Source organism: Staurois parvus, unplaced genomic scaffold (assembly GCF_062004578.1).
Source record: "Staurois parvus isolate SC_StPar_1 unplaced genomic scaffold, SC_StPar_1.0 ptg000019l, whole genome shotgun sequence".
Lineage (NCBI taxonomy): Eukaryota > Metazoa > Chordata > Amphibia > Anura > Ranidae > Staurois > Staurois parvus.
Window position 1 is genome coordinate 15,401,177 of NW_028317815.1, and position 26,337 is coordinate 15,427,513.

At 42.2% G+C, this 26,337-nt stretch overlaps 1 protein-coding gene across 1 annotated transcript in view; it reads left to right on the plus strand.

Annotated features, from left to right (window-relative positions):
• The window catches only part of LOC149472900 (mucin-19-like), a 69,702-nt gene that overhangs the window by 40,516 nt on the left and 2,849 nt on the right, over nucleotides 1-26,337 (plus strand). The window contains exons 9-15 of the mRNA XM_089686679.1: nucleotides 2,694-2,729; nucleotides 5,521-5,552; nucleotides 5,631-5,799; nucleotides 11,401-11,438; nucleotides 11,687-11,794; nucleotides 14,272-14,311; nucleotides 17,278-17,419. Of these exons, the coding sequence (XP_089542805.1) occupies nucleotides 2,694-2,729; nucleotides 5,521-5,552; nucleotides 5,631-5,799; nucleotides 11,401-11,438; nucleotides 11,687-11,794; nucleotides 14,272-14,311; nucleotides 17,278-17,419 (565 nt within the window). The remainder of the gene's footprint in view (nucleotides 1-2,693; nucleotides 2,730-5,520; nucleotides 5,553-5,630; nucleotides 5,800-11,400; nucleotides 11,439-11,686; nucleotides 11,795-14,271; nucleotides 14,312-17,277; nucleotides 17,420-26,337) is intronic.

Consider the following 26,337-nt stretch of genomic DNA (forward strand, 5'->3'; position numbering starts at 1 on the left):
GTCAATACATTTTTGACCAATCTGAATTTGAATGATTCCAAAAGTTTGAAATTCGTTAGAAAATTAAAAAACTAACCGAATTCCAAAATTAATCAATGAAACATTATTAGTAACATAACAAATCTATCCAAAACGAAATTAAACAAATGTTTCCATTTTGCACATGTCTAATTTAAACACATCTCAAGTGATGGCCTGGTCAGGTGGCTCTCCTCAAGGCTAGAATGGACACTTTCCTATGCTGCTCCTGCAGCCGCTTGTCTCCAGGGGAAAGAAGCCCTGAACTATAGACAGCTCAATCAGGCTGCTTGTCTCCAGGAAGTTGTGGGCACAGGTTTAGAGGCTTCATACCTCCAAAGACTCTTTAAAGCCTCTGGACTCTAGAACCCAATCCAGGAATTACCAATCCAGGAGAAATTAAGCCTGTTTTCTCCACTTGGAATAGCCATTCTAGATCCTTCCAACCTACACCAGTGATTACCCTGTGTGATGTTTAACCCTTCTAACACAGTGACAAGGTGCAGCACTGGCACACATGTTGCTAATGTTTTCCTGCATTGTAATTTTTAGGCTGTTGTGCAAATAATGTTGTCATTCTATGTTCAAGATACTGCATTCGATCACTTGATTAAGTTAAGGTACACTATAGTGTCAAGAGTAAAGACACCCCTCCAAATCATTGGATTCAGGTGTTCCAATCACCTCCATGGTCACAATTGTATAAAATCAAGCACTTAGGCATGCAGACTGCTTCTACAAGCATTTGTGAAAGAATGGGTCACTCTCAGGAGCTCATTGAATTCAAGAGTGGTACCGTGATAGGTTGCTGCCTGTGCATAAGTCCATCCGTGAATTCCACGGTCAACTTTTAGTGGTATTATAAGACAGTGGAAACAACTGGGAACAACAGAAACTCAGCTACAAAGTGGTAGGCCACATAAAATGACAGAGCGGGGTCAGTGCATGCTGAAGCGCACAGTGTGCAGAAATCACCAACTGTCTGCAGAGTCAATAGCTAAAGACCTCCAAACTTCATGTATCCTTCAGATTAGCACAACAACAGTGTGTAGAGAGCTTCATGAAAAGGGTTTCCATGGCTTAGCAGCTGCATCCAAGCCTTACATCACCAAGTACAATGCAAAGCGTCGGATGCAGTGGTGTAAACCATGCTGCCACTGGACTCTAGAGCAGTGGAGACGTATTCTCTGGAGTGATGAATCACGCTTCTCTGTTTGGCAATTCAATGGATGTGTCTGGGTTTGGCAGTTGCCAGGAGAACGGTACTTGCCTGACTGCATTGTGCCAAGTGTAAAGTTTGGTGGAGAGGGGCTTATAGTGTGGGTTTTTTTTTCAGGGGTTGGGCTTGGCCTCTTAGTTCCAGTGAAGGGAACTCTTAAGGTGTCAGCATACCAATACATTTTGGACAATTTCACGCTCCCAACTTTGTGGGAACAGTTTAGGGATGGCCCCTTCCTGTTCCAACATGACTGCGCACCAGTGCACAAAGCAAGGTCCATAAAGACATAGATGAGTGAGTTTGGGGTGGAGGAACCTGACTGGCCTGCACAGAGTCCTGACCTCAACCCGATAGAACACCTTTGGGATGAGTTAGAGAGGAGATTGTGAGCCAGACCTTCTCATCCAACATCAGTGCCTGACCTCACAATTGTGCTTCCAGAAGAATGGTCAAACACTCCTAAACCTTGTGGACAGTCTTCCCAGAAGAGTTGAAGCTGTTATAGCTGGCAAGGGTGGGCCACCTTAATATTGAACCCTATGGACTAAGACTAGGATACCAATAAAGTTCATGTGCATGTAAATGCAGGCGTCCGAATACTTTTGGCAATATAGTGTATATCTAAGGCACTTATTTAGGTTTGGGTAAAATTATGAAAAGTTAAAATCTTGTCTTTTTTTACCTTCACTTCCTTTCTTGTGGCACAATATGATGTGAGAGAGAATTTCTCCAAAATAAGAGGAATTCTATCTTAGACAGTTGCCACCAAAATAAGCATTCTTATAAGAATTCCACTTTACTCCTGTTTCAGTGAAAGTTCTAGATATTAGCTTTTCTCTCACTTTCAGTCCCCACGACAATGGTCACTAAGACAAAACAGAGAGAGCTAATCTCACCAATGATGACAGAGACAACCATAAAAATCTGACATATGTTCTAATCCTTCTTTCTCTGTGCAAAAAAACAACAAACATTGCTTTATATGTTATGCATTTCTGTATTTAACTGCTTCCCAGCCACCCTATAGCAGAAATACTGCTACAGGGCAGGGGTGTGCAAAATCACATAAATATACGTGATTTTGCATTTTCGGGTAGGGGGCACGTGCGCACCCTACCCACGCCGCAATCCGCGGATGCGGATGTCAATCACCGGGTCCCGGCCGGTAATTACTCAGTGACTCCCGGTGATTTACGACGATCACCGACAGAGAGGAAGACTGTTTTGTTTACTAACAGTCGTCCTCTCTGTCAGCTCAGGCACACTGCTCTGGATGGCTGTGCACAGTGCACTCCAAAGATTCATCGTTAAAAGGGAAAGGTTTTGGTTAGCTTCATCTTCATTTATCTTCATGCTTTCCTGTTCTTCTAATAAGGCATATTCTTATTTTTTGTGTTTTTTTGATTATTGGAACCTATTATGTAATTTATTAACAAATAAATGTATCACTTTTCAGAAGAAGGACCAGTACTACCACCAACATATCGAAAAGGTACTCATTGATTTATTCACAAATATTCTTTTTTTTTGGAAGAGAAGGTAGTGCTGCTCCAGGTATTCTTGCCACTCCCACACGCCACAATCGTTCAGTGTAGGTGCTGGCCCAGTTCGTACACCTGTGTTGTTGATCAAAGAAAAGTCCGGGAGGCCACACTAAAGTACATAACCAATAATAACTGTATAGAAAAGCAGATTGAAAACACCATACTGTATTCCATTGGTGGAAAATAGGTTCACGCATATCTCGCTAACCTCAGCGCTTAATCAAAACCCTCAACAGGAATGATGCAAAGTCTAAATATAGGGAAGTATAACCCAATTATCAGTAGCAGCTTTTTTATCACCCTGTCTAAAAACGATACAATCCACTACACAATGTCAAAATTATGCATCCAAAAACAAAAATCTGGGAATTGTTAAAATACAAAACCATGAAATAATCATTGTGGACACAAAACCAAGCATGACATAATTGTATGGAGTGTTGGTTAGAGTGAATCACATACTTCAATGTCTTTTACTCAGCTCCAACATATGAAATGACCACCTGAGGCACCCATATCTAGAACTGACATCCACAGGTATATGTGTAGATTGTGAACAATCTTCAGAGCAATTAAGTTCATCCTATACAACCACATTGGCCTTTGTATGTGTAAAGAACCTCACTCATAAATGTGTGTGAGGTCCCATTCAAAGTTTAAAGCCTTAGGGATCCACATACCCAGAACCTCCTTTTTTACATGAGAGTCTGAAGGTTTCTCCTGGGAGTAGGTGAATGTACTGTTGGTATTCACCATCATGTATGGCAGTGTACAGAGGTCAGTAGGAAGTAGGATAGTGTACAAAGAACATTAGGATGTAGGGCAGTGTACAGAGATCAGTTGTATGAAGAGCAGTGTACAGAGGTCAGTAGTATGTAGTCTAGCGTACAGAGGTCAGTAGTATGTAGAGCAGTGTACAGAGGCCAATAGGATGTAGAGCAGTGTACATAAGTCAGTAGTATGTTGAGCAGGATACAGGGGTAAGTAATATGTAGGGCAGTGTACAAGGGTCAGTAGTAATTAGGGCATTGGACAGAGGTCAGTAGGATGTAGTGCAGTGTACAGAGGCCAATAGGATGTAAAGCAGTGTACATAAGTCAATAGTATGTTGAGCAGGATACAGGGGTAAGTAATATGTAGGGCAGTGTACAAGGGTCAGTAGTAATTAGGGCATTGGACAGAGGTCAGTAGGATGTAGAGCAGTGTACCGAGTTCACTAACATGTAGGGCAGTGTACATGGAACAGTAGGGCAGAGGACAGGGGTTGACAGGATAGAGGCTAGGGGTCAGTAGGGTGGAGACCAGGAAGGCACACACCAGGGATGTTGGGCGGGCATAGTATGGGGGAGCTAGGAGAGCACACACCTGGGGTCAGGAGGGCACAGTACAGGGGGGTTGGGAGGGCACAGGTAAGGGAGCCGGAAAGTAAACAGAAAAGGGGGTTGGGAGGGTACCATACGGAGGTGTCAGGAGGGCACAGTACAGGGTGGTTGAGAAGGCACAGTAAAGGGGGGTCGGGAGGGCACAGTACTGGGGGAGGGCACAGTACAAGGGGCAGTGAAAAGCTGGGGCCAGTGACAAACCTTAATGTGCCAATTTTTCACAGTGCTACATGAAAAAGGAGATGACCTCTTCCCTATTGTCAGCTAACAGCACTGCTATGCTATGCTGCAGTAACTCAACAGATTTATCATAGAGGTGCCTGCATACCAATCCATGATGTACTGTTGGCTGAGTTTACCTCCAGACACACTGCCTCTTGCTCTGCTCCCTCTGCTCAGCTCACTGTTACCCGGGCACGATCTCAGAAGTCAGCACATCCCCTTTTCTGCCCGCTCAAACAGCAGTAGCCAGGAAGCTCCACCTCAGGGATGTGCTTTTGTCTCTGCAGGAGAGCACCTGAAAAACTGCTGGGGGAGCAAGTTAGAGGGAGGTACAGTGGGTTGAGATTTCAATCCTGGTGTGCGGACAGTGGGGAGCAAACCATGATAGTGAGATAGCATGATCCACACTATGCAGATTTGTAGGAAAAAAAGAAATGGTAGTAAAACGTGGGTTCTGTGCACCGCCCCTCCTCCCCCATGCTACCTCACTGGCTGGCAATGCTGCTGAGTACATATATAGATATAGAAAAATAGATAAGTCAAAATATATTTCTATATGTTTTTTTCCCTGCCTGGACCAGCACTATGGCCATATTACCATATTGCTATAGTCACAAAGTACTCAGAATTACACAAGCCTATTGCAACTCCTGATGAAGCAGATGAAATGGTATAAGAAACGTATAGAGTCAGCCCACCATGCCGTCATTGATTCTAATGTAACTTATCCACTTCAATGTGTCTGTAAATAGTAATAGTGGGGTTTGAGTTTAATGCAGCATTAACCTTTTCAGTGATTATTTTCTATTAAAACTATGATAGCCCATCTTGTGTGTTTACTATTTTGGAGTCTTGTGTATTTAAATAACACTGTGTGAATTATAAATCATTGTGGCACCTTAAAAGTCCCAGTCATAGATAGTACATATTTCTTATACCGAATATAATATACAGTATGCCTAAAACAGGCACCTGTTTTTTTTTGTACTTGTTAAACAACGGTCAAAATGTTGTGTTATTACATTCATGTTATGTTGGGGTTTTTTCTATGGCATAACCATGTGATCAAAGTCTATTACCACACCAGCAGCATCTCATTCATATTTAAAACCAGGCTTCAATTTTACATTTCTAGGTTGCTGTGGGCCTTCAGGAGAGCCTGTCAGTGTAAGTGGTATGATACTTTTATTAGAAAAAAAAGTTTAACTGCCAGACAAGTCTTTTAATTGTCTGTTGTAATAACAGCATGGAGATTACTGGGAAATAGGTTGCATCACGTGTACTTGTAATGGAAACACTGGACAGATGGAATGTGGATCCTATCCATGTGATGAAGTAGTCTGTGGTGCAAATGAAATTAAAGTATTTGGAGATCCTTCAAAGCAGTCTGGAAAGTCATGTTGTGGATACTGTGGTAAGTGCCATTGTAGTTAATTTGCAAGTTGAACTCATCCATGCATTAGCTTCTCCTAACGTTTGAACATGCCTCTTCTGTAATTCTGAGCTCTGCTTCTGTAATTGCCTCACCTTTTCTGTTACACCAGGGGGAGTCTAACGTCTGTTACTCTGTAACGGAAAATCCATCAAGGTTTACTCTGGTATTAGTGACAGATGTTAGGCAGGTCTAGGATCTCAAAAGATAATTGAGTTCTCCCCTATGGGGGTAAAGTGTAATTAACCGAAATGCTTAATTTTGTTCTGGATATATAGCAGGGAAGGGTTAGAACATTTGTTAGATTTTTAGTGATGTGTGTGACTCTATTAGAAGAGTTCCCTTGCTTCCTTTCAGGATGGACAATAATAGGAAATCTCACCTACTGACACAGATACAACACTATTTTTACTAGAATGAGGATGGGTTTGAACTTCTTTCAATGTATTGTACGCTTGCTTCTGTTCCCATGACAACCAGTTCCCTTATTTTTTTTTCTATGACATGCTATAAAAACCTAAAAGAATCAAAGTTTTATTAGAGTTAAGCTTCATGTCAATGATATTACAACTTTCAATTTTGACTGCCATCAAGATCTCAAGGGAACATGTATGAACAGTGATATACATACTGGACAATTCAGCATTGTTCTTACTATATTAAAAATATTAGGCTTTTAACATCTCAAAAATGTGAAACCTGTCTTATTCCATGTTTCACGTGGTTGCAAAGTCTAAACGTTTTTTACATTAATGCATTCCTTGCCTTAAGGTAAAATATGTTTAGGTAGTACTAACCCACCGATCATCACCCCCCCCCAATACTTACCTGAGCCCTCATTTGATCAAGCACCATGCTCATCTGTAGCTCTTCTCTCCTCTCACTTCCTGGTCTCATAGGCTTTGTCAATCAAAGTCAGTGGCAAAGGAGCAAGGGGCAAGGCTGAGCCCTGCTGTCTGTCTATAGATGCAGGCAGCACTGTTCAGGAGCGAACCTGTAAGAGTATGGGTGCACTCACCGGACATGAGGAACCAGAAGCGCCGTCGGGGGGAACCCAATACAATTGCACAGAGCAGGTAAGTATGAACCTGTTTTAATTTTTTTTTCAAATACAATTTTTGCATTTAGAATCACTTTAAGTTTAAACTGATTTAATTGGTCTATTCTATTTTGTGCATCAGATAATTGAGTAATTAAGCTTCATAAGCCCAACCTTTTAAAATTTAGCAACTATACCCTACAATATATACCCTAAGCCAGCAAGTACAAAAAGAACACATCTGAACAGCATCATGCAGCACTCACAAGAGTGATGTTAAAGCAGAGCAAACACAAAAGCTTCTTCCCAGCAGACCTATCAGCTAGCCAGCAATAAAATAAATCACACTGTCTAACAACTTGAATTAATAGCAGAGGTTTCATTTGCAAATATATGTAGAAGCTACACTGCTTTGTCAAGGATCCTCTGTTAAGTGTGACCCCTAACTTTAGTCTGAGGGCCTTCATGTTGTAGCATATGTAACACCCTCTAGGTTTAGCTAGATAGGTTTTTTTTGTTTGTTTTTTAGATAGAGGCTGGGATGAGCCAGCCTGGGAGTGAGGTAGTGAGCTCATCTCACGACAGGCTGGGAGGTTCTACAAGTCAGGGCTTCTGGAGCCCTCCCACCCTTCCAGAAACAGACAGAACTTTCTAGAAGACGGGCAGAGGAGGTAAGGAGGTCCCAATCTGCATGTTTGAGGGACATTGGCCAATACCCTGACAGGAGTCTGTTCATGGTGACCAGGAGAACCCTTACATATGACAGAGCCCAGGGAGCAGTGTGCAGTGTCGGGTGGAAGATGGACTGAGAGGAAGGCTGGAGTGTGAAACCAGGGAGGGAACCCTAGGGAGGGGAGCCCACCTACAGGCAGATTGCTGGAAAGGAGGATCTCCACTGTCCCACCATTTCCTAGGGCTGATGACTGATATAGAGAAAACAAACTTGTTTCCTCAGAATCTTGTGAAGTTCTTTTCTGAGTTCTGCAGCCCAGAGGCTTTGTAGAGCTTTTAGGTGGAAATAAGTCATAATCATGGGTCCACATCTTACTTACCGACCGGACCCCATTATTAGAGTTAAGCATCAGTTTCAGTCCAAACCAAGGTTTGGACTGAATTTTGCTTTTTTGAAGGTTCAGCAAATGTCCAAACTAATTTGGTGTTGGCTGAGTCAAACCTCTGGAGGCAGCAGAAACTGATACATTTAGCAGCGCTATTACTATCTCTGTTAAATGTGACCGCTTTCCCTCTGGCTAGCAGCTTCCAAAAAAAAAGCTGGATGCTTAAATAAAAAGTGGGCCCCCCTTTCAAATCCATACTGGATCTAAAAGATTTGTTATGAATATTGGGGGGACCTCGCTTTTTGTTTTTTTGCAGCTGCCAGCCTCATAACAATCTTTCAGATCTGGAATGGGTTTTAAAGGGGACCCCATGCAGGAAAATACACCCCCTAGAATTCCTGGCTGTGGCCATCTTCAGTAAGGGAAGATGATTTATGTAGCATTTACTTCCTGGAATCCATCTGCCCTTAGTTCAGGCATGCAGGTAGGAGGGTTTTTCTTAGCTGAGAAAACCCATCGTCTCCTCCTGAAGACTTCTGGGATGTAAGACATCATCATGGAAACCAGGAAGTAACTGAAGAAATGAAAAAATAAGTTTAAAACAACTAAATATGATATACTCTCCTATCTATTTACTAATGCTAGCAGCATAAGGATTCAAAATCATCATTAGTGTTGACTGAGAAAGTGGAGCTCCACTTTACGCTTATGTGCCCTGAGTTCAGCTTTAAAGTGGAATTCCAAAATTAATTTAACTATGCTTACTGCTCTCACCCCATTCTTAATCCTATACCAACAACCCTGTAAAGATGTGTATACTTACCTATTCTAAGCATGGTCCAGTCACAGGATTGGCTCCCAGCTCCAGGGGAGAGGAGGGACAGTGGACAATTGTTACCCCATAGTAAGCCCATGGGTGACATCATTGTCCAGGCATTTCAGCCATTGTCTCTGCTCTTTCCTCTCCCCTGAAGTCAGCCACTGGAGAGATCACATAACCAGACCAGAGCACCCTCAGAATAGGTAAGTAAAAGCATCTTCTTTCTACAGGGTAGTTAGTATCAAAATTAGGAGTGGGATGGGAGCAGGCTTAAAGGACAGGTTCACCTTTTAACAAAAAATAATAAAGACACATTTTTTTTTGCAGGTAACAAAATGTGCATTTACTATTTTTTGTTTTTTGGAACCTGGAAAGGATTGAACCAGAAGGTCTCCTGAAGACTGTCAGTGTAATCTGTCTGCTCGTACCTCATACCTGTTTTATACTGACAGGAAGAATCATTGAACTACCACAGTGCTCAACGGCACAGTGATAATTCATTGAGAACTGCAGTCTGACAGCTGCAAAGGCTGTCCAGACTTGTAGTCTTCCCATTCACACAACATTGTAATGGATGATGCGGCCAGGCAGGCAGAACCCCACACAGCCTCATTTTTTAAATAATTGTGACAGCTAGCAAGGTAGAAGATCTCCCGCTAGATGCCACAACAGGGGATCAGAGGGTGTGGGGAGATGGTAAAATTGTAACATGTGTAGTACCCTCCTAGTCAGGTGCTAGGATTTGTATAGCTAGGTTAAGCATAGCTGTGTTTCTCTGCTTACCAGAGAGGCTATCAGGTAAATTCAGTGACTAATCAATCACAGAGTTGTTTGGGTTTGTCTGAGTTCTGCCCGCCTTCAGGCAGCTATGAGTGCCTTCCAGAACATGGGTAGAGGCTAGGCAAATTAACAGCATGAAAATGGATACAGCCCTGGCCAATTGCATGCTGGGAGTATTTATGTTCTGGGAACACATGGGTTCAGCATCTTTCCTGGGAGAGGATTGAACAGTCAGGCTGGAGGCAGGCTGCCTCACCTGGCACTGGCTGCTATGCCTTAGGTGGGTCGACCTGAGGGCTTGAAGTTAGAGAAAGTGAGCCTGGTTCTACAGTATGCTGACTGAGGGGAGCTGTCTGCCAAAGATCTGTCTGGTATCACTGGGGAGAGGCAACCATTCTGTCCTTGGGCTTGTGTGTACCCACACTAACAGATCTTGGGGACTCTGTTCTTTGCTACCCCTCTGGTGCATGATAGTAAGTGTGGGTCTGAGAAAAGGGAACACTGGCTAGTGTTCTTAAGAGCTTTTCCAATTGTTGCTACTGCAATGACTTCACTCGGCTATGTTACCTTTGGGCTGTCACAATCTTTCATATCTGGCTTGTACCTGAGGAGGTCAGCCCTGTAACTACTACTACTGCAAAAAGGGACTTTGTTCACTCCTAAACTACCTGCTGCTACATTTTAAAGAGAAGTCTGCTATCTGTTTGCAATTGGGGCTTCAATATTGCTCAACTAAGAGATAAATTCAGATGTCCTCAATGAGAATAGTTCTAATTTTTTTAGTATCCTATTACAATTCCCCATCCCTATCCCCAGTTCTACAATATACTCCAAAAAACAAACATCCCCTAGACTGGTCATTGAAGACAATAAGCGGAGGTGTGTGTATTTGGCAGAAGAAATACACTGTGCCTGGCTGCAGGGCAAAGTAAGGGTAAATTGGGGCAAACAAACAAGCGGCCCTTCCGAGGGTAGCACTATGTATGTTACATGTTACACCCTAAATATGGGTAACATGTAACATGTTATAAAAGATGAACTTTTCCTTTAACCTTAGTTCTGTATGAAACACAACACACATTTTAGGGATCCAATCATTTAGCAAATACACTAAATTTCTGAATCATACCACTGCAGCAGGGGCATTATAAAAACAATTTAATTTTGATCAGAAACACTTAAAGACAAGGTCAACATGGATTTCATCCCTTTTGTTTTCTATCAGAGCAAATCATCCGATAAAAGCACCAGTTGTTCCCAATAAAATGCTGATTATTAGCTAATTAAGCTGGAGCACTGTATAATGTAGGTGCTACAAATACATGTAATGGAGACAATACAAAAAATATAAAACAACATGTACAGTTGTAGAGTATGTAAAGTTGTAAAGCAAAGACCATATACAGTATTAACAAGAAAATAGAAAAAATGACTTGCATTTACATGCTTCTTCTCCAAATATTCTGCACATATGAATAGAGGTTTACTAGGGAGAGTAGAGTAAAGAACTGTTGTGCTTTGCCAGAGTGAACAGCACACTAGGCAGTGCATTTATTTAAAAAAATTGCATAGCAATTTGTCTAAGCTACAAGTTATTCATTCTGTTTGAATGGGACAAAATCGAATGTTCTTAGGCTATATTCTCCACAGATCGGATGATATTTATTGAAAATATAAAAACAATGTGAATGGCGAAATACTTCATTATGGCCACTAAATGGAGATGAGGGTTGTATTTTTTTTTTGTAATAACCAGAATTGTGTTTTTTCACTAGTTTTTTTGCTGTTTTAACACATTTGTCTGCATTATTTTACAGGCATCAGTCATATATCATGTTTCACTGTAGAATTAGTTGAAGGGGTTTTTTTTTTGCCTTTTCTTACAGAACCACTGACTTGCAAACACAATGGAACAAAGTACAAGGTAAAGTCACTTTCTACACTTTCAAAAGTAGCTTTATTTAAAAATTAAGGATTGAAATAAAGTGTATACTATTTAGTATTCTTAATAAATAAAGAGATGTTACATTGTGGTTGAGATGTAAAAGTCAAGTTTCATACACTAATTTTGAGATAATTACTCTGCTTGCGTAATCTCATTTTTATGTATTAGATTGCTCATTACAGTTTTGTGTTATACAGTTCAAAATCAATTTTCTGTTGTTGTTCTAGATAAATCAATCCTTTAGAGACCCGAATGACCCATGTCTGGTATTCACTTGCCTTGAAACTGGCTTGACTGCAGAGACTATAAAATGTCCTCCACAAGCGTGTCTACCGGTAACATGCACATTTTATCATATCAAATTACAGTCAAATAAAAAAAAAGGGAAGAAGAAAGCAAGCAGTGGGATTCTTGTACATGAATGAAACACCACATAACCCTTATTGTGTTGCTATTATCATTATACAGGATTTATATTGCGCCAACAGTTTGCTCAGCGCTTTACAATATAGTTATATAGTTACATAATTAGTCTGGATGAAAAAATACAAAAGTCCATACAGTTCAACCATTAGAAAAAAAGTTATAATCCTATACCCACAGTTGATCCAGAGGAAAGCAAAAAAATCCAGAAAAGCATAATCCAATTTGCTCCTGCAGGGAAAAATATTCCTTCCTGATCCCCCGAGAAGAAATCGGATATTCCCTAGATATATATATATATATATATATATAGGGAGACAATACAGCAACAATACCGTTCAATACAAGAGCGTTAGGAGGGCCCTGCTCCTTCGAGCTTACAATCTAAGAGATTCTTTCTGAGCTAAAGGCAGATACAAAGATTGCAAACATAGCTGTCTGTGAGTATGGCAACCTTTCTGTACATAGGGACAGTTATATTACCCTTTTAGAGGAGTAGGCCAAAGACCCGCTATCCATCTGATTTGTTCTGCAGAACTATGAAAGACTGAATTATATTTAGTTCTTAGTGTTTATACCCCTATTTCAGTTTGCAGGAAAAAAATGTCAGTCATTAGCTGTGTCCATAGGGGTCTTCCTTACGCAACCTCCTGTTTGAGTGTGAACTCATAATGCAGCTACATGGATCTAGTCAGTTTATTTTTTTTTTATTTACCTACTTTCTGTGATCCAAGTTCTCTTCATTACTGCAACACATTACAATTTTCCATAAGAAAAAACAAAAGAAAGCCAAAATTCAGCCAAGATAACATTTTAGGGGAAAAAAATTAAAAGACCGTTGTAAAGTTGGATCAAGTATTATAATTTTTATTTTCAAAAAACATATTTCAAGACAGACTTGCAACTCTACAAAGGAAGTGCATACTGTACAGGTACAGTTCCAGAAAGGATGGAGAATGTCATTGTTGGCCTATTTCTGAAAATAATAGTTGGGTGGCTGTTATGCTAATCTAGTAGCTGTAATATTCATTAACCTGGAAGTAGTACAGTATGTAGATAAAGATTCTGAAGCTAGTGATTCAGCATGACAGCCAAATGACTATTATTTTCAGAGGGTGTATGGGTGTGTGATGTGGCTGCAGTAAACATACTGAGTTCAAATGCAACTAACAAAACATGTATTGAAGGAATGGCTCAAAGATACAAACAGCCCAGTTGGGAGGCACCCAGCTGGGAACATTCACAGTTCTGTGCAAACTTGTAGATTGGAGCAGGTTCTGATGCACAAACAGCATCTGTCTCCTAGGGCGGAATGCGGTATGGCCAGTCTGAGCCCAATGGAGAGGATTTGGAAAAAGGATGGCATGTCCCTAGCCTGTCCCTAGCCATCCATAACATTTCCCTACCACTGTCCACTATCCCTACCAGATGGATGCACTTGCCCTATCCTATCTACTCGCAAGAATGAGCACCAAATCCTGGGAGCAGGCACTTAAAAAGGCTCTGCTGACCCAAGATGGCCACCTGGATCACCTGTATGCAGCATAGCCAACCAGAACACTGCCTCAAGGGACCAAGGAAACCATAGAGAAACCAAGTTTCTCTTGACTTCCTCTCCATCTGCAATACCAATCCGGCCAAGCACCACCTACAGTGGAGAACTTGGACTGCACCTGCCTACAGGTAAGCTTAAGCCAGCCATAGATGGATCGAAATCTGGATGATTCAGCAGGAACTAGCTGAATTTTGCTCTATCTATGGGTAGGCTGATTGTACTGAAATTGATCTATTGAATGACTTTGGTATAAGCAGCCTGTTGTTTATTTTTAGTGTGATCACTGCCGGAAGCTATAGACACCAGCTTTAATCATTCTTTTCTGCCAGCAGGGAAGGCTTCCCACCAGCAGCAGGGGTGGACTGATCATTCGGACACTCGGGCACTGCCCAAGGGCCTGGGGTCAGTAGGGGACCCCATGAGATGCCCCTAGTACCTTTCATAGGCTTTTTTGGGTGTGGTTTGAGTGTGGGCAAGGATACATGGGCCCCATGATCTCCTATTGCCCGGGGGCCCCATGAGTTGTCCGCCCCTGGCCAGCAGAATACAATAGCGCTGCAGGAAGGATTCAAGCAATTTTCTTTCTTTCAGCCCATGGTTGAAGGAAAGAAAATTGCATAATGTATGGCCTGCCTTAGCAGTGGCAGACTCCATTCTTCTCTGATGACAAGTTTCCTGCTTGTATGATTATAGCCCAGGTGGACCTTTTGTATCATTAATGATGCACTTTGTGCTTTACAAAAACATTTACTTTTAATGTTTCGTCAATCTGCTTTGTTTTATTGATTTAAATGTTTGATTTCTAACTATACTTTATAACCATCTGCCTTTTAGGAAAGGAGAATTTATGGTCACAATAGATGCTGCTATACATGTAAGTGAAAGTCTGATTTTATCATGGCATGATTTATGTGTCAGCAGACTGTTGATGCAGCTCTGTAATCATTAATACATCTTTATATATTATTTATATTTTTAAATGAAAGCAATGCGAATACCTGAATTTGACATGGTATCAGCATTGTGCAGTCCCCGTACAACAGATTTCAGACTGGGGAAGGGTCAAGCAACATAAGTAGCCAATCAGTGCAGTGCAGTGCAAGGGGAATGTTGCTAGTAGCTGAGAGCAGAATGATGAGCTCATTAGTCCGCTGCTTTTTCTTTCACTGTCCAGTCACAGGCTAGGGAAGAGACAATAGTGAGACAGTAGTGAATTTCAACAGAGATTGAGCTGTCAGTATTAGATATTTGGTGTGAATAATATCAGAATGAGTCTGCCCCAAAGAGAAGTTGAGTTTCTTTTCATTAACATGCAATGGAGAAGTCAAGTTCCCACGTTTATAACCTGCTGTTAGGACAGACAGTGGTCAAATCTTGCTTACAAGTGACAATGAAGATCTGTCTGCAAAGTACAGACAGGGGTAATCATGGCAAACACAGCTGCCCAGTCCCCTCATAAACAAAGAGAACTATATAGGATTTTACACCGTTGTATTTTCCAGAAAAAAATAAATCTAAAAAAAATAAACTTACATTTTGATTTATTTGTTTATGTTATGCTATATGAATGGAGACATGTAACAAATATGAAGTAGGTGTTGTCCCAAAGTAGCTGCAAAAGTGGCAATATGCTTTAAGCAAACTAATCAAATATTAATTTAGATTTTTTAAACTAAAAATTTATATATCAGTTACTAGATTATATTTTCTTTTTTATCTGTATGGCGTTAAGTAGTATGTAAACCCAACATTTTTATTCCTGATATATGCTTGTTGTACCATATACTTGTATGAAAAAGTATCCTGTTCTCTTTGTATTGTTTCCTTTGTATGAAATCCCTGGTGTTCCTGCCATTCACTCTGCTAACCTATTAAAAATTGACAATATTATACATGAGAGCACAGTGTGATCAGCTCTCTACTTGTGCTGGAACTCAGCCTGCTCTCCTCCAATGATCAGGCTTGTGCTGACACACCCCCTCTGCAAGGCCATTCACTGGGAAGAGCAGTGTACTGCTGTTTCTCCTCTAAGCGCCTTATGCAGCTGAGAACAGAAGGTATGTGATCATGTTTAAAAAAAGGGGAAAAAAGGTATATATATTGTTTTTTATATGTATACATAAATGTTTTGCCTTTAATTTTTCTATTTTAAACTGAATGGGTTGTTTTGCAAGGTGAAGGTTTACATATAATTCAGTATTTAACCCTTCTTGTGGCTAGACGTCTTTGATGCCTAGATGTTGAAGCAAAATTTAGCATGGTCAGCATACAATGGTTAACTTAACCACTTCAAGTCCGGACACTTTCACCCCCTTCCTGTTCAGGCCAATTTTCAGCTTTCAGTGCTATCACACTTTGAATGACAATTGCACGGTCATGCAACCTTTTACCCATATGAATTTTTTAGCATTATTTTTGAGACAGATAAAACTTTATTTTGGTGGCATTTATTCACCACTGGGATTTTAATTTTTTTGCGATATCAATGAAAAAGTCCAAAACATTTTGAAAAAAAGTGTTTTTCTTATACAGTTTTGCAAATAAATAGCCTTTTTCATAAATCTTGGCCAAAATGTATTCAGCTATCTTTTTAGTAAAAAAAAAAATAATAATCCAAATTAGTTTATTACCAAAAATTATAATTTTTAAAAAATTTTTTTACATTTTTATTTTATTTTTTTAATTATTTGGTTTTTTTTAACATACCATCACCCTAGCACTACAGTGCCACCATAGTGACACTGTACTACTTGTGGGGGGTGATGAAGGTTTTTTTTTCTTTTTTTACACTGATTGCTTTTACACCCATAAAGGCTGTATAATCAATCATTTCTCCTTCTCTCTAGCTGCATTCTTGCAGCCATTGAGAAATACTGTGAGAGCTGTGATTGGTCACAGCTTGTCACATGGTACAAGGCTGTTGTGAATAGCCTTGTGCCATGTGACCTCTGAGATCACAGATTTCACAAATAGTAAGCACTGATGTCAGGAAGTGACATCTTGCTTACTAATAATCATGTGATCCCTGATTGGCCAATCAGGGATCACATGAATCGGGACCTCACACAGAGGTCCTGTACAGCGATTGGTGTTCCACTGTGTCTGGAGGACACAGCGGGCACCGGGTCGTGGTGCCGCGCGCTCCAGGGAGTGAGCACAGGCAGTGAATGCAGGGGCCGTTTATAAATGGCAACCCGCTTCGGCACTGCTCCTGTCCGGCCATTTATGTACATGGGGCAGACAGGAAGTGGTATAAAAAACTTTGTAACTAATTTGCATACCTAAATATTTTATATGGTTTTGCTAACTTTCAGCTTGCATGTGATCATGGTGACATATGTGACATAGTATTCACATGATTGCGAACATTCTGAATCATTGGTGGGAACCTGAGCTATCTGTGGTGCTGGTAGCTCTCAAAGGGAGGATAATCATTAGCGTATATTCAGCTTGGGGCATTATGCAGAGAAATATTAATATAGAGATTGCAGATGGAAATGGGTTAATCGGTGCACTTAAAGTGGTTTCAAAGTGAAGGAAAAAGTACTTTAAAATAAAGGTAGGCACAGGATAGTTATGTCACTTAGTTCATAAGCTGCATCAGGAGCATCTGCATTGGTATTGTAATTTGTGGCAAATGAAATGCTTTACTTTTACATATGCCCACGGGTTTGAAGTGTGTCAGTGTCACCACAGATAAATATTGTTAACTGATCTACACCGATTTTTCTATACTAAAATAAGACAGGGAATAGAGAGGTTTTATATTTTCTTTTAAAGAACTGCTATACCTAAAATATCTGGTATGAACATGTTAATATTTGTGGTCCTTTATTACAGGTGACAATACATGTAAACCAACACCGGCAACATTAACCATAGAAAATCCTTTTACAAATGTTGAAAAAACCAAACTGTACAAAGTCTGTAGCGCTAAAGTGAACATTTCATCGTGCACTGGACAATGTGAAAGAAAAGCAGGGTAAAATTTACACATTGCATATCATGAAATGGTTTTGTTAAGGGCTAACATCACATAAGAATGGTCATTTAGTTTTATGTCTTTATTGGCAAGCTGAAACACATGCTAAGTTAAATATCTCTGTGTTTAAACTATCTCCACCAGAATTCATGGTTCTTCCCAATGCATTGGCTATTACAGTGCTAAATAGGAACATAATGTTTCCTAAATAGATTCTCCATATTTACAGTATATGGAATAAGAATATGCATACAATACTGAAATCCAGCATGGAAAAGATCCCTTAGGGGTTTATGAGAGCCATATAAAAATTCAGCCATTGTGATTCAACTCATTGGTGTCCACCTTCAACTACAGCCATTGAAAAAAGTTTTGAGAATGACACAAATATTAATTTTCACAAAGTCTGCTGCTTCAGTGTTACTATGGTATACTGAAGTATAATTACAAACATTTTGTAAGTGTCAAAGGCTTTATTGACAATTACATTAAGTTTATGCAAAGAGTCAATATTTGCAGTGTTGACCATTCTTTTTCAAGACCTCTGCAATAAGCCCTGACATGCTGTCAGTCAGTTTCTGGGCCACATCCTGACTGATGGCAGCCCACTCTTGCATAATCAATCCTTGGAGTTTGTCAAAATTTGTGGGTTTTTTTTTTGTTCAACCACCTCTTGAGGATTGACCACAAGTTCTCAATGGGATTAAGGTCCAGAGCATTTCTTGGCCATGGACCCAAAATCTCGATGTTTTGTTCCCCAAGCCACTTGGTTATCACTTTTACCTTATGGCAAGATGCTCCATCATGCTGGAAAAGGCATTATTCAGCACCAAACTGTTCTTGGATGGTTGGGAGGAAGTTGTTCTTAGACACAATTGTGAGTGAGCCCGCTCCCTTGGCTGAGAAGCAACCCCACACATGAATGGTCTCAGGGTGTTTTACTGTTGTCATGACACATGACTGATGGTAGTGCTCACCTTTTCATCTCCGGACAAGGTTTTTTTTCCGAACCCAATTGTCCCAAACAATTGGAAAAAAGGATTCATCAGAGAAAATTACCTTTCCCCAGTCCTCAGCAGTCCAATCCCTGTACCCTTTTGCAGAATATCAGTCTGTCCCTGATGTTTTTCCTGGAGAGAAGTGGCTTCTTTGCTCCTCTTCTTGACACCAGGCCATCCTCCAAAAGTCTTCACCTCACTGTGCATGCAGATGCACTTACACCTGCCTGGTGCCATTCCTGAGCAAGCTCTGCACTGGTGGTGCCCCAATCCTGCAGCTGAATCAACTTTAGGAGACGGTCCTGGTGCTGGTTGGACTTTCTTGGGAGCCCTATAGCCTTCTTCAGAACAATTGAACCTCTCTCCTTAAAGTTCTTGATGATCCGATAAATAGTTGATTTAGGTGCAATCTTAGTAGCAGCAATATCCTTGTCTGTGAATCCCTTTTTGTGCAAAGCAATGATGACTGCATGTGTTTCCTTGCAGGTAGCCATGGCTAACAGAGGAAGAATGGTGATTTCAAGCACCACCTTCCTTTTAAAGCTTGCAGTCCAGTCATGACAGAGTGATCTGCAGCCTTGTGCTCGTCAACACTGACATCTGTGTTAATGAGAGAATCACTGACATGATGTTAGTTGGTCCTTTTGCGGCAGGGCTGAAATGCAGTGGAAATTTTTTGTGATTGAGTTCATTTTCATGGCAAAGAGGGACTTTGCAATTACTTGCAACTCATCTGATTACTTTTGCCCAAGAGGGTTAAGGCAGTGCTGGAAAATAATGGTGGCCACAGAAAATATTGACACTTTGGGCCCAGTTTGGACATTTTCACTTAGGGGTGTACTCACTTTTGTTGCCAGCGGTTTAGACATTAATGGCTGTGTGTTGAGTTATTTTGAGGGGACAGCAAATTTACACTGTTATACAAGCTGTACACTCACTACTTTACATTGTAACAAAGTGTCATTTCTTCAGTGTTGTCACATGAAACGATAGAATAAAATATTTACAAAAATGTGAGGGGTGTACTCACTTCTGTGAGATACTGCATATCTATCTATCTATCTATCTATCTATCTATCTATCTATCTATCTATCTATCTATCTGTGTTTCTGCACGTACTGGTAGGATGTGCACACTCTCTCCTGGTGCACCGCTTCTGCTGTGGTTAATCACAGCGGAAGCTGATTAACGGGTGCCGGACAATGGATGACCACCGGCACCCGCTGCTCTGCAAGGAGAGAAACAGAACACAGCTCTGCGATGTGCTGTATTATGTTTCCCTGCAGGAAATAAAATCCAGCACGTTCTTTAGTAAAAAAAACATTATGGTACACATACAGTCAGGTCCATAAATATTGGGACATCAACACGATTCTAACATTTTTGGTTCTATACACCACCACAATGGATTTGAAATGAAATGAACAAGATGTGCTTTAACTGCAGACTGTCAGCTTTAATTTGAGGGTATTTACATCCAAATCAGGTGAACGGTGTAGGAATTACAACAGTTTGCATATGTGCCTCCCACTTGATAAGGGACCAAAAGTAATGGGACAGAATAATAATCATAAATCAAACTTTCACTTTTTAATACTTGGTTGCAAATCCTTTGCAGTCAATTACAGCCTGAAGTGTGGAACGCATAGACATCACCAGACGCTGGGTTTCATCCCTGGTGATGCTCTGCCAGGCCTCTACTGCAACTGTCTTCAGTTCCTGCTTGTTCTTGGGGCATTTTCCCTTCAGTTTTGTCTTCAGCAAGTGAAATGCATGCTCAATCGGATTCAGGTCAGGTGATTGACTTGGCCATTGCATAACATTCCCCTTTTTTTCCTTAAAAAACTCTTTGGTTGCTTTTGCAGTATGCTTTGGGTCATTGTCCATCTGCACTGTGAAGCGCCGTCCAATGAGTTGTGAAGCATTTGGCTGAATATGAGCAGATAATATTGCCCGAAACACTTTACAATTCATCCTGCTGCTTTTGTCAGCAGTCACATCATCAATAAATACAAGAGAACAAGTTCCATTGGCAGCCATACATGCCCACGCCATGACACTACCACCACCATGCTTCACTGATGAGGTGGTATGCTTAGGATCATGAGCAGTTCCTTTCCTTCTCCATACTCTTCTCTTCCCATCACTCTGGTACAAGTTGATCTTGGTCTCATCTGTCCATTGGATGTTGTTCCAGAACTGTGAAGGCTTTTTTAGATGTTGTTTGGCAAACTCTAATCTGGCCTTCCTGTTTTTGAGGCTCACCAATGGTTTCCATTTTGTGGTGAACCCTCTGTATTCACTCTGGTGAAGTCTTCTCTTGATTGTTGACTTTGACACACATACACCTACCTCCTGGAGAGTGTTCTTGATCTGGGCAACTGTTGTGAAGGATGTTTTCTTCACCAGGGAAAGAATTCTTCGCTCATCCACCACAGTTGTTTTCCGTGGTCTTCCGGGTCTTTTGGTGTCGCTGAGCTCACCGGTGCGTTCTTTCTTTTTAAGAATGTTCCAAACAGTTGTTTTGGCCACGCCTAATGTTTTTGCTATCTCTCTGATGGGTTTGTTTTGTTTTTTCAGCCTAATGATGGCTTGTTTCACTTATAGTAACAGCTCTTTGGATCTCATCTTGACAGTTGACAGCAACAGATTCCAAATGCAAATAGCACACTTGAAATGAACTCTGGACCTTTTATCCGCTCATTGTAATTGGAATAATGAGGGAATAACACACACTTGGCCATGGAACAGCTGAGAAGCCAATTGTCCCATTACTTTTGGTTCCTTAACAAGTGGGAGGCACATATGCAAACTGTTGTAATTCCTACACCGTTCACCTGATTTGGATGTAAATACCCTCAAATTAAAGCTGACAGTCTGCAGTTAAAGCACATCTTGTTCGTTTTATTTCAAATCCATTGTGGTGGTGTATAGAGCCAAAAATGTTAGAATTGTGTCGATGTCCCAATATTTATGGACCTGACTGTATTAACACTGGTTAGGCACATGGTTAACCCTTTGTTCGCCCTAGAGGTTTAACATCCAGCCAGTGTGTTTAGTACAGTGACAGTGTGCATTTTTAGCGCTGATCACTGTATTAGTGTCACTGGTTTCCACAAAGTGTCAGTTAGTATCAGATTGTCCGCCACAGTCCCTGATCGCTGCAATTACTAGTATTAAAATAAAAACTTCCAGTATATATACCATAGTTTGTAGACATTATAACTTTTGCCCAAACAGATCAATATACACTTATTGAAATTTGTTTGTACCAAAAACATTTTTTTTGGTTTATTGCACAAAAAAAAAAACTGCCCAAAAGAGAGCTCTATTCGTGAGAAAAAAAAAGTGCCATATAGCAAACAATGGCTTGGTCATAAGGGAGGTAAATCTTACAGAGATCAAGTGGTCAATGACATAATGAACATAATATAGTAAAGAAAGGTAAAGACAAAAAAGCCATAATTAGACCCACAAATGAAATCCAAAGTGTATTTATAGAAACATTTATTTTATCTATGTATAGAGTAGGAAGGCTTAACCTTTGTCAGGTTTTATTACTATTTGTATCCTTGCTCCTAAGATTCAACCTCTCTATTTGTCTGGTCACGAGTAGAGATGAGCGAATCGAACATGGCGAAGTGGAATTCGTTTCGAATATTGGGAAATATTCGATTCGCGCCGAATCCGAAAATTAGCCAACTTCGGATGCACGAATCGAATTTTCCCAAAAATGGCGGCGACATGTGTGGCGACGGAGCGGGGATCTCTGGGAAGGCGCGCAGACAAGGCGCGCAGACCCATAATGCATTCATTCATGACATGTGATTGCATTAGCCAATCAGCAGCCAGCCAGCCAGCACTGTGTAATGGTGGAGCTATAAATTGCGGCCATCTTACAATTCTCCATTAGCCTGCGGTCATTCAAGAGAGACAGACCTGTCTGTATTAGGGACAGAGTTAGGGCCAGAGAGACTTTAGGGCCACAGAATCGTTACTTAGGGACACAGAATCGTTACTCAGGGACACAGAATTGTTAATCAGAGACACAGAATTGTTACTCAGGGACAGACACAGAATTGTTACTGAGGGACACAGAATTGTTACTCAGGGACACAGAATTGTTACTCAGGGACACAGAATTGTTACTCAGGGACAGACACAGAATTGTTACTGAGGGACACAGAATTGTTACTGAGGGACACAGAATTGTTACTCAGGGACACAGAATTGTTACTCAGGGACACAGAATTGTTACTCAGGGACAGACACAGAATTGTTACTGAGGGACACAGAATTGTTACTGAGGGACACAGAATTGTTACTGAGGGACACAGAATTGTTACTCAGGGACACAGAATTGTTACTCAGGGACACAGAATTGTTACTCAGGGAAAGACACAGAATTGTTACTCAGGGACAGACACAGAATTGTTACTGAGGGACACAGAATTGTTACTGAGGGACACAGAATTGTTACTCAGGGACACAGAATTGTTACTCAGGGACACAGAATTGTTACTCAGGGACACACACAGAATTGTTACTGAGGGACACAGAATTGTTACTGAGGGACACAGAATTGTTACTGAGGGACACAGAATTGTTACTGAGGGACATAGAATTGTTACTGAGGGACACAGAATTGATACTCAGGGACACAGAATTGTAACTCAGGGACAGACACAGAATTGTTACTGAGGGACACAGAATTGTTACTGAGGGACACAGAATTGTTACTGAGGGACACAGAATTGTTACTCAGGGACACAGAATTGTTACTCAGGGAATGACACAGAATTGTTACTCAGGGACAGACACAGAATTGTTACTGAGGGACACAGAAATGTTACTGAGAGACACAGAATTGTTACTCAGGGACACAGAATTGTTACTCAGGGACACAGAATTGTTACTCAGGGACAGACACAGAATTGTTACTGAGGGACACAGAATTGTTACTCAGGGACAGACACAGAATTGTTACTGAGGGACACAGAATTGTTACTGAGGGACATAGAATTGTTACTCAGGGACACAGAATTGTTACTCAGGGACACAGAATTGTTACTCAGGGACAGACACAGAATTGTTACTCAGGGACACAGAATTGTTACTCAGGGACACAGAATTGTTGCTCAGGGACACAGAATTGTTACTCAGGGACACAGAATTGTTACTCAGGGACAGACACAGAATTGTTACTGAGGGACACAGAATTGTTACTGAGGGACACAGGATTGTTACTGAGGGACACAGAATTGTTACTGAGGGACACAGAATTGTTACTCAGGGACACAGAATTGTTACTCAGGGACAGACACAGAATTGTTACTGAGGGACACAGAATTGTTACTGAGGGACACAGAATTGTTACTCAGGGATACAGAATTGTTACTCAGGGACACAGAATTGTTACTCAGGGACACAGAATTGTTACTGAGGGACACAGAATCGTTACTGAGGGACACAGAATTGTTACTCAGGGACACAGAATTGTTACTAAGGGACACAGAATTGTTACTCAGGGACAGACACAGAATTGTTACTGAGGGACACAGAATTGTTACTGAGGGACATAGAATTGTTACTCAGGGACACAGAATTGTTACTCAGGGACACAGAATTGTAACTCAGGGACAGACACAGAATTGTTACTGAGGGACACAGAATTGTTACTCAGGGACACAGAATTGTTTCTGAGGGACACAGAATTGTTACTCAGGGACACAGAATTGTTACTCAGGGAATGACACAGAATTGTTACTCAGGGACAGACACAGAATTGTTACTGAGGGACACAGAATTGTTACTGAGGGACACAGAATTGTTACTCAGGGACACAGAATTGTTACTCAGGGACACAGAATCGTTGAATTAAAGAGTATGTCAGACAACACGCAGAGGAGTGGCAGAGGAGGCAATGTTTCAGGAGCGAGCAGACGTGGCAGCAGAGGAAGGGGTTGAGGCAGCACTAGTCGCAGCCAGAGGCCAGTGCTCCCGGTGTCATCCAGCGGTCGTGTCTCCACCGACAACCCTGCCGTCATCGATTGGTTGGCTCGGTCATCTTCCTCTTCCCAGGTCACCTCTGACACCTACAGCCAACGGTCGGTGGGTACGTCAGACACAACCGTTAGCTGGCATGGCCCGGGAGCAAGCCCATTGAAATCACGTGTCCTCTACCTGCCCCTGTCCTTTGGTGTTCCCTCACCAAGCGAAGTATCGCATGCTGTGGGCTCAGCCCCACTGTACAGTGAGGAAGAGCTAACAGAGGGCGGTCAGGAACGGGGGGAGACATCCGCCTCTTCAGCAGCCAGGCGAAGAAGTACTGGCGAGGAGAGTGGCTCGGTAGCCGGTCTAGAGACAGGTCTGTCTCCTGACCCACACGCAGCCGAGGGGGCTAGTAGTGAGGCGGAGACCCTAATTGATGATGATGAGGCTGATCGCACTTGGCAGCCTCGTCGTCATCAGGCTATTGCTTCCGCATCATCAGGAGAAGATGGTGCCAGCTTGGCAGCGAGCAAAACAGTCGGTGGGTTGCCCAGGAGGCAGCAGGGTCGCAGCAGTGTCAGTGGAGCCAAACGGCCACGGAGTAGAGCACCAGCTCCACTGCAGCCTACCACCACGGCCAGTAGTGGTGCCGGTGTGCACGGAGGAAGTAGCAGTCAGCCAGTGAGGAGTAGCGGGGGCAAAGTTTCCTACTCGGCGGTGTGGCAATTTTTCGTCAAGCCGCCCGAGGAAGTAAACGTAGCCGTATGTCGACTATGTGGCCAGAAAGTCAAGCGTGGCCAGGGGGCCCATGTTGGGACTACAGCGTTGTGTCAGCATATGCAGCGTCGCCATTCGGTGGCCTGGGAAAACCGTGATAAAGATACAGCGGTTCTTCCTGCCACAGCCCCCGCTCCATCACCCGCTCCGTTACTTGCTCCGTCACCCGACGTCAATCGCCCTCTATCAGCCAGTCAAGGCTCCAACACCTCTGCTGAGGGGAGTTGTCGCTCGTTGGCTTCTTCCGCTCGTTCAGATGCTCCTTCTCCTGCTACTCCTCTTCACGGATTCCGTCAGCAGTCTTTCTTGGAATCCGTTTCCAAGAGACAACAGTTTGCGAGCACGCACCCTACGGTGCAAAAGCTGAACGTCCTCCTGTCCAAGTTGCTGGTGCTGCAGTCCCTCCCTTTCCAAGTGGTGGACTCTGCACCTTTCCGAGAAATGATGGCTTGTGCCGCGCCGCGGTGGAGAGTGCCAAGCCGGCATTTCTTCGCCAAAAAGGCAGCGCCAGCCCTGCATTCACATGTAGAAGAGATGGTGGGCCAGTCTTTGAGCATGTCGGTCTCTGCCAAAGTGCACGGCAGCGCCGACGTGTGGAGCTGTAACTACGGTCAGGGACAGTACATGTCATTTACGGCCCACTGGGTGAACGTGGTGCCGGCACAGCCGCACCAGCAACTTGGACAGGTCATGCCGCTTTTGCCTCCACGTTTGCACGTCCTTGGTCCACAAAAGATGTCCGCCTCTACCACCTCTTCTTCCTTCGTGTCCTCAGCCGCCACCCCCGTGCCAAGTCCCATTACCCGACCGGCATATCACATGTGCAGGGCGCAACGGTGTCACGCTGTGCTGCACCTGGTATGCCTTGGCGAACGTAGTCACACAGGGGAGGAACTTCTCAGTGTAATGAACAGAGAAATCGACAGATGGCTGTCTCCGCGCAAACTGAAAATCGGAACCATGTTGACCGACAACGGAAAGAACATGGTGTCTGCTCTGCGTCAAGGAAGGTTGTGCCATGCGCCATGCATGGCTCACGTGTTCAATCTGGTTGTCAAGCGGTTCCTAAAATCCACCATCCCACTGCAAGACATCCTTAAAATGTCACGTAAACTTTGCATGCATTTCAGCCATTCCTACACCGCAAAGCA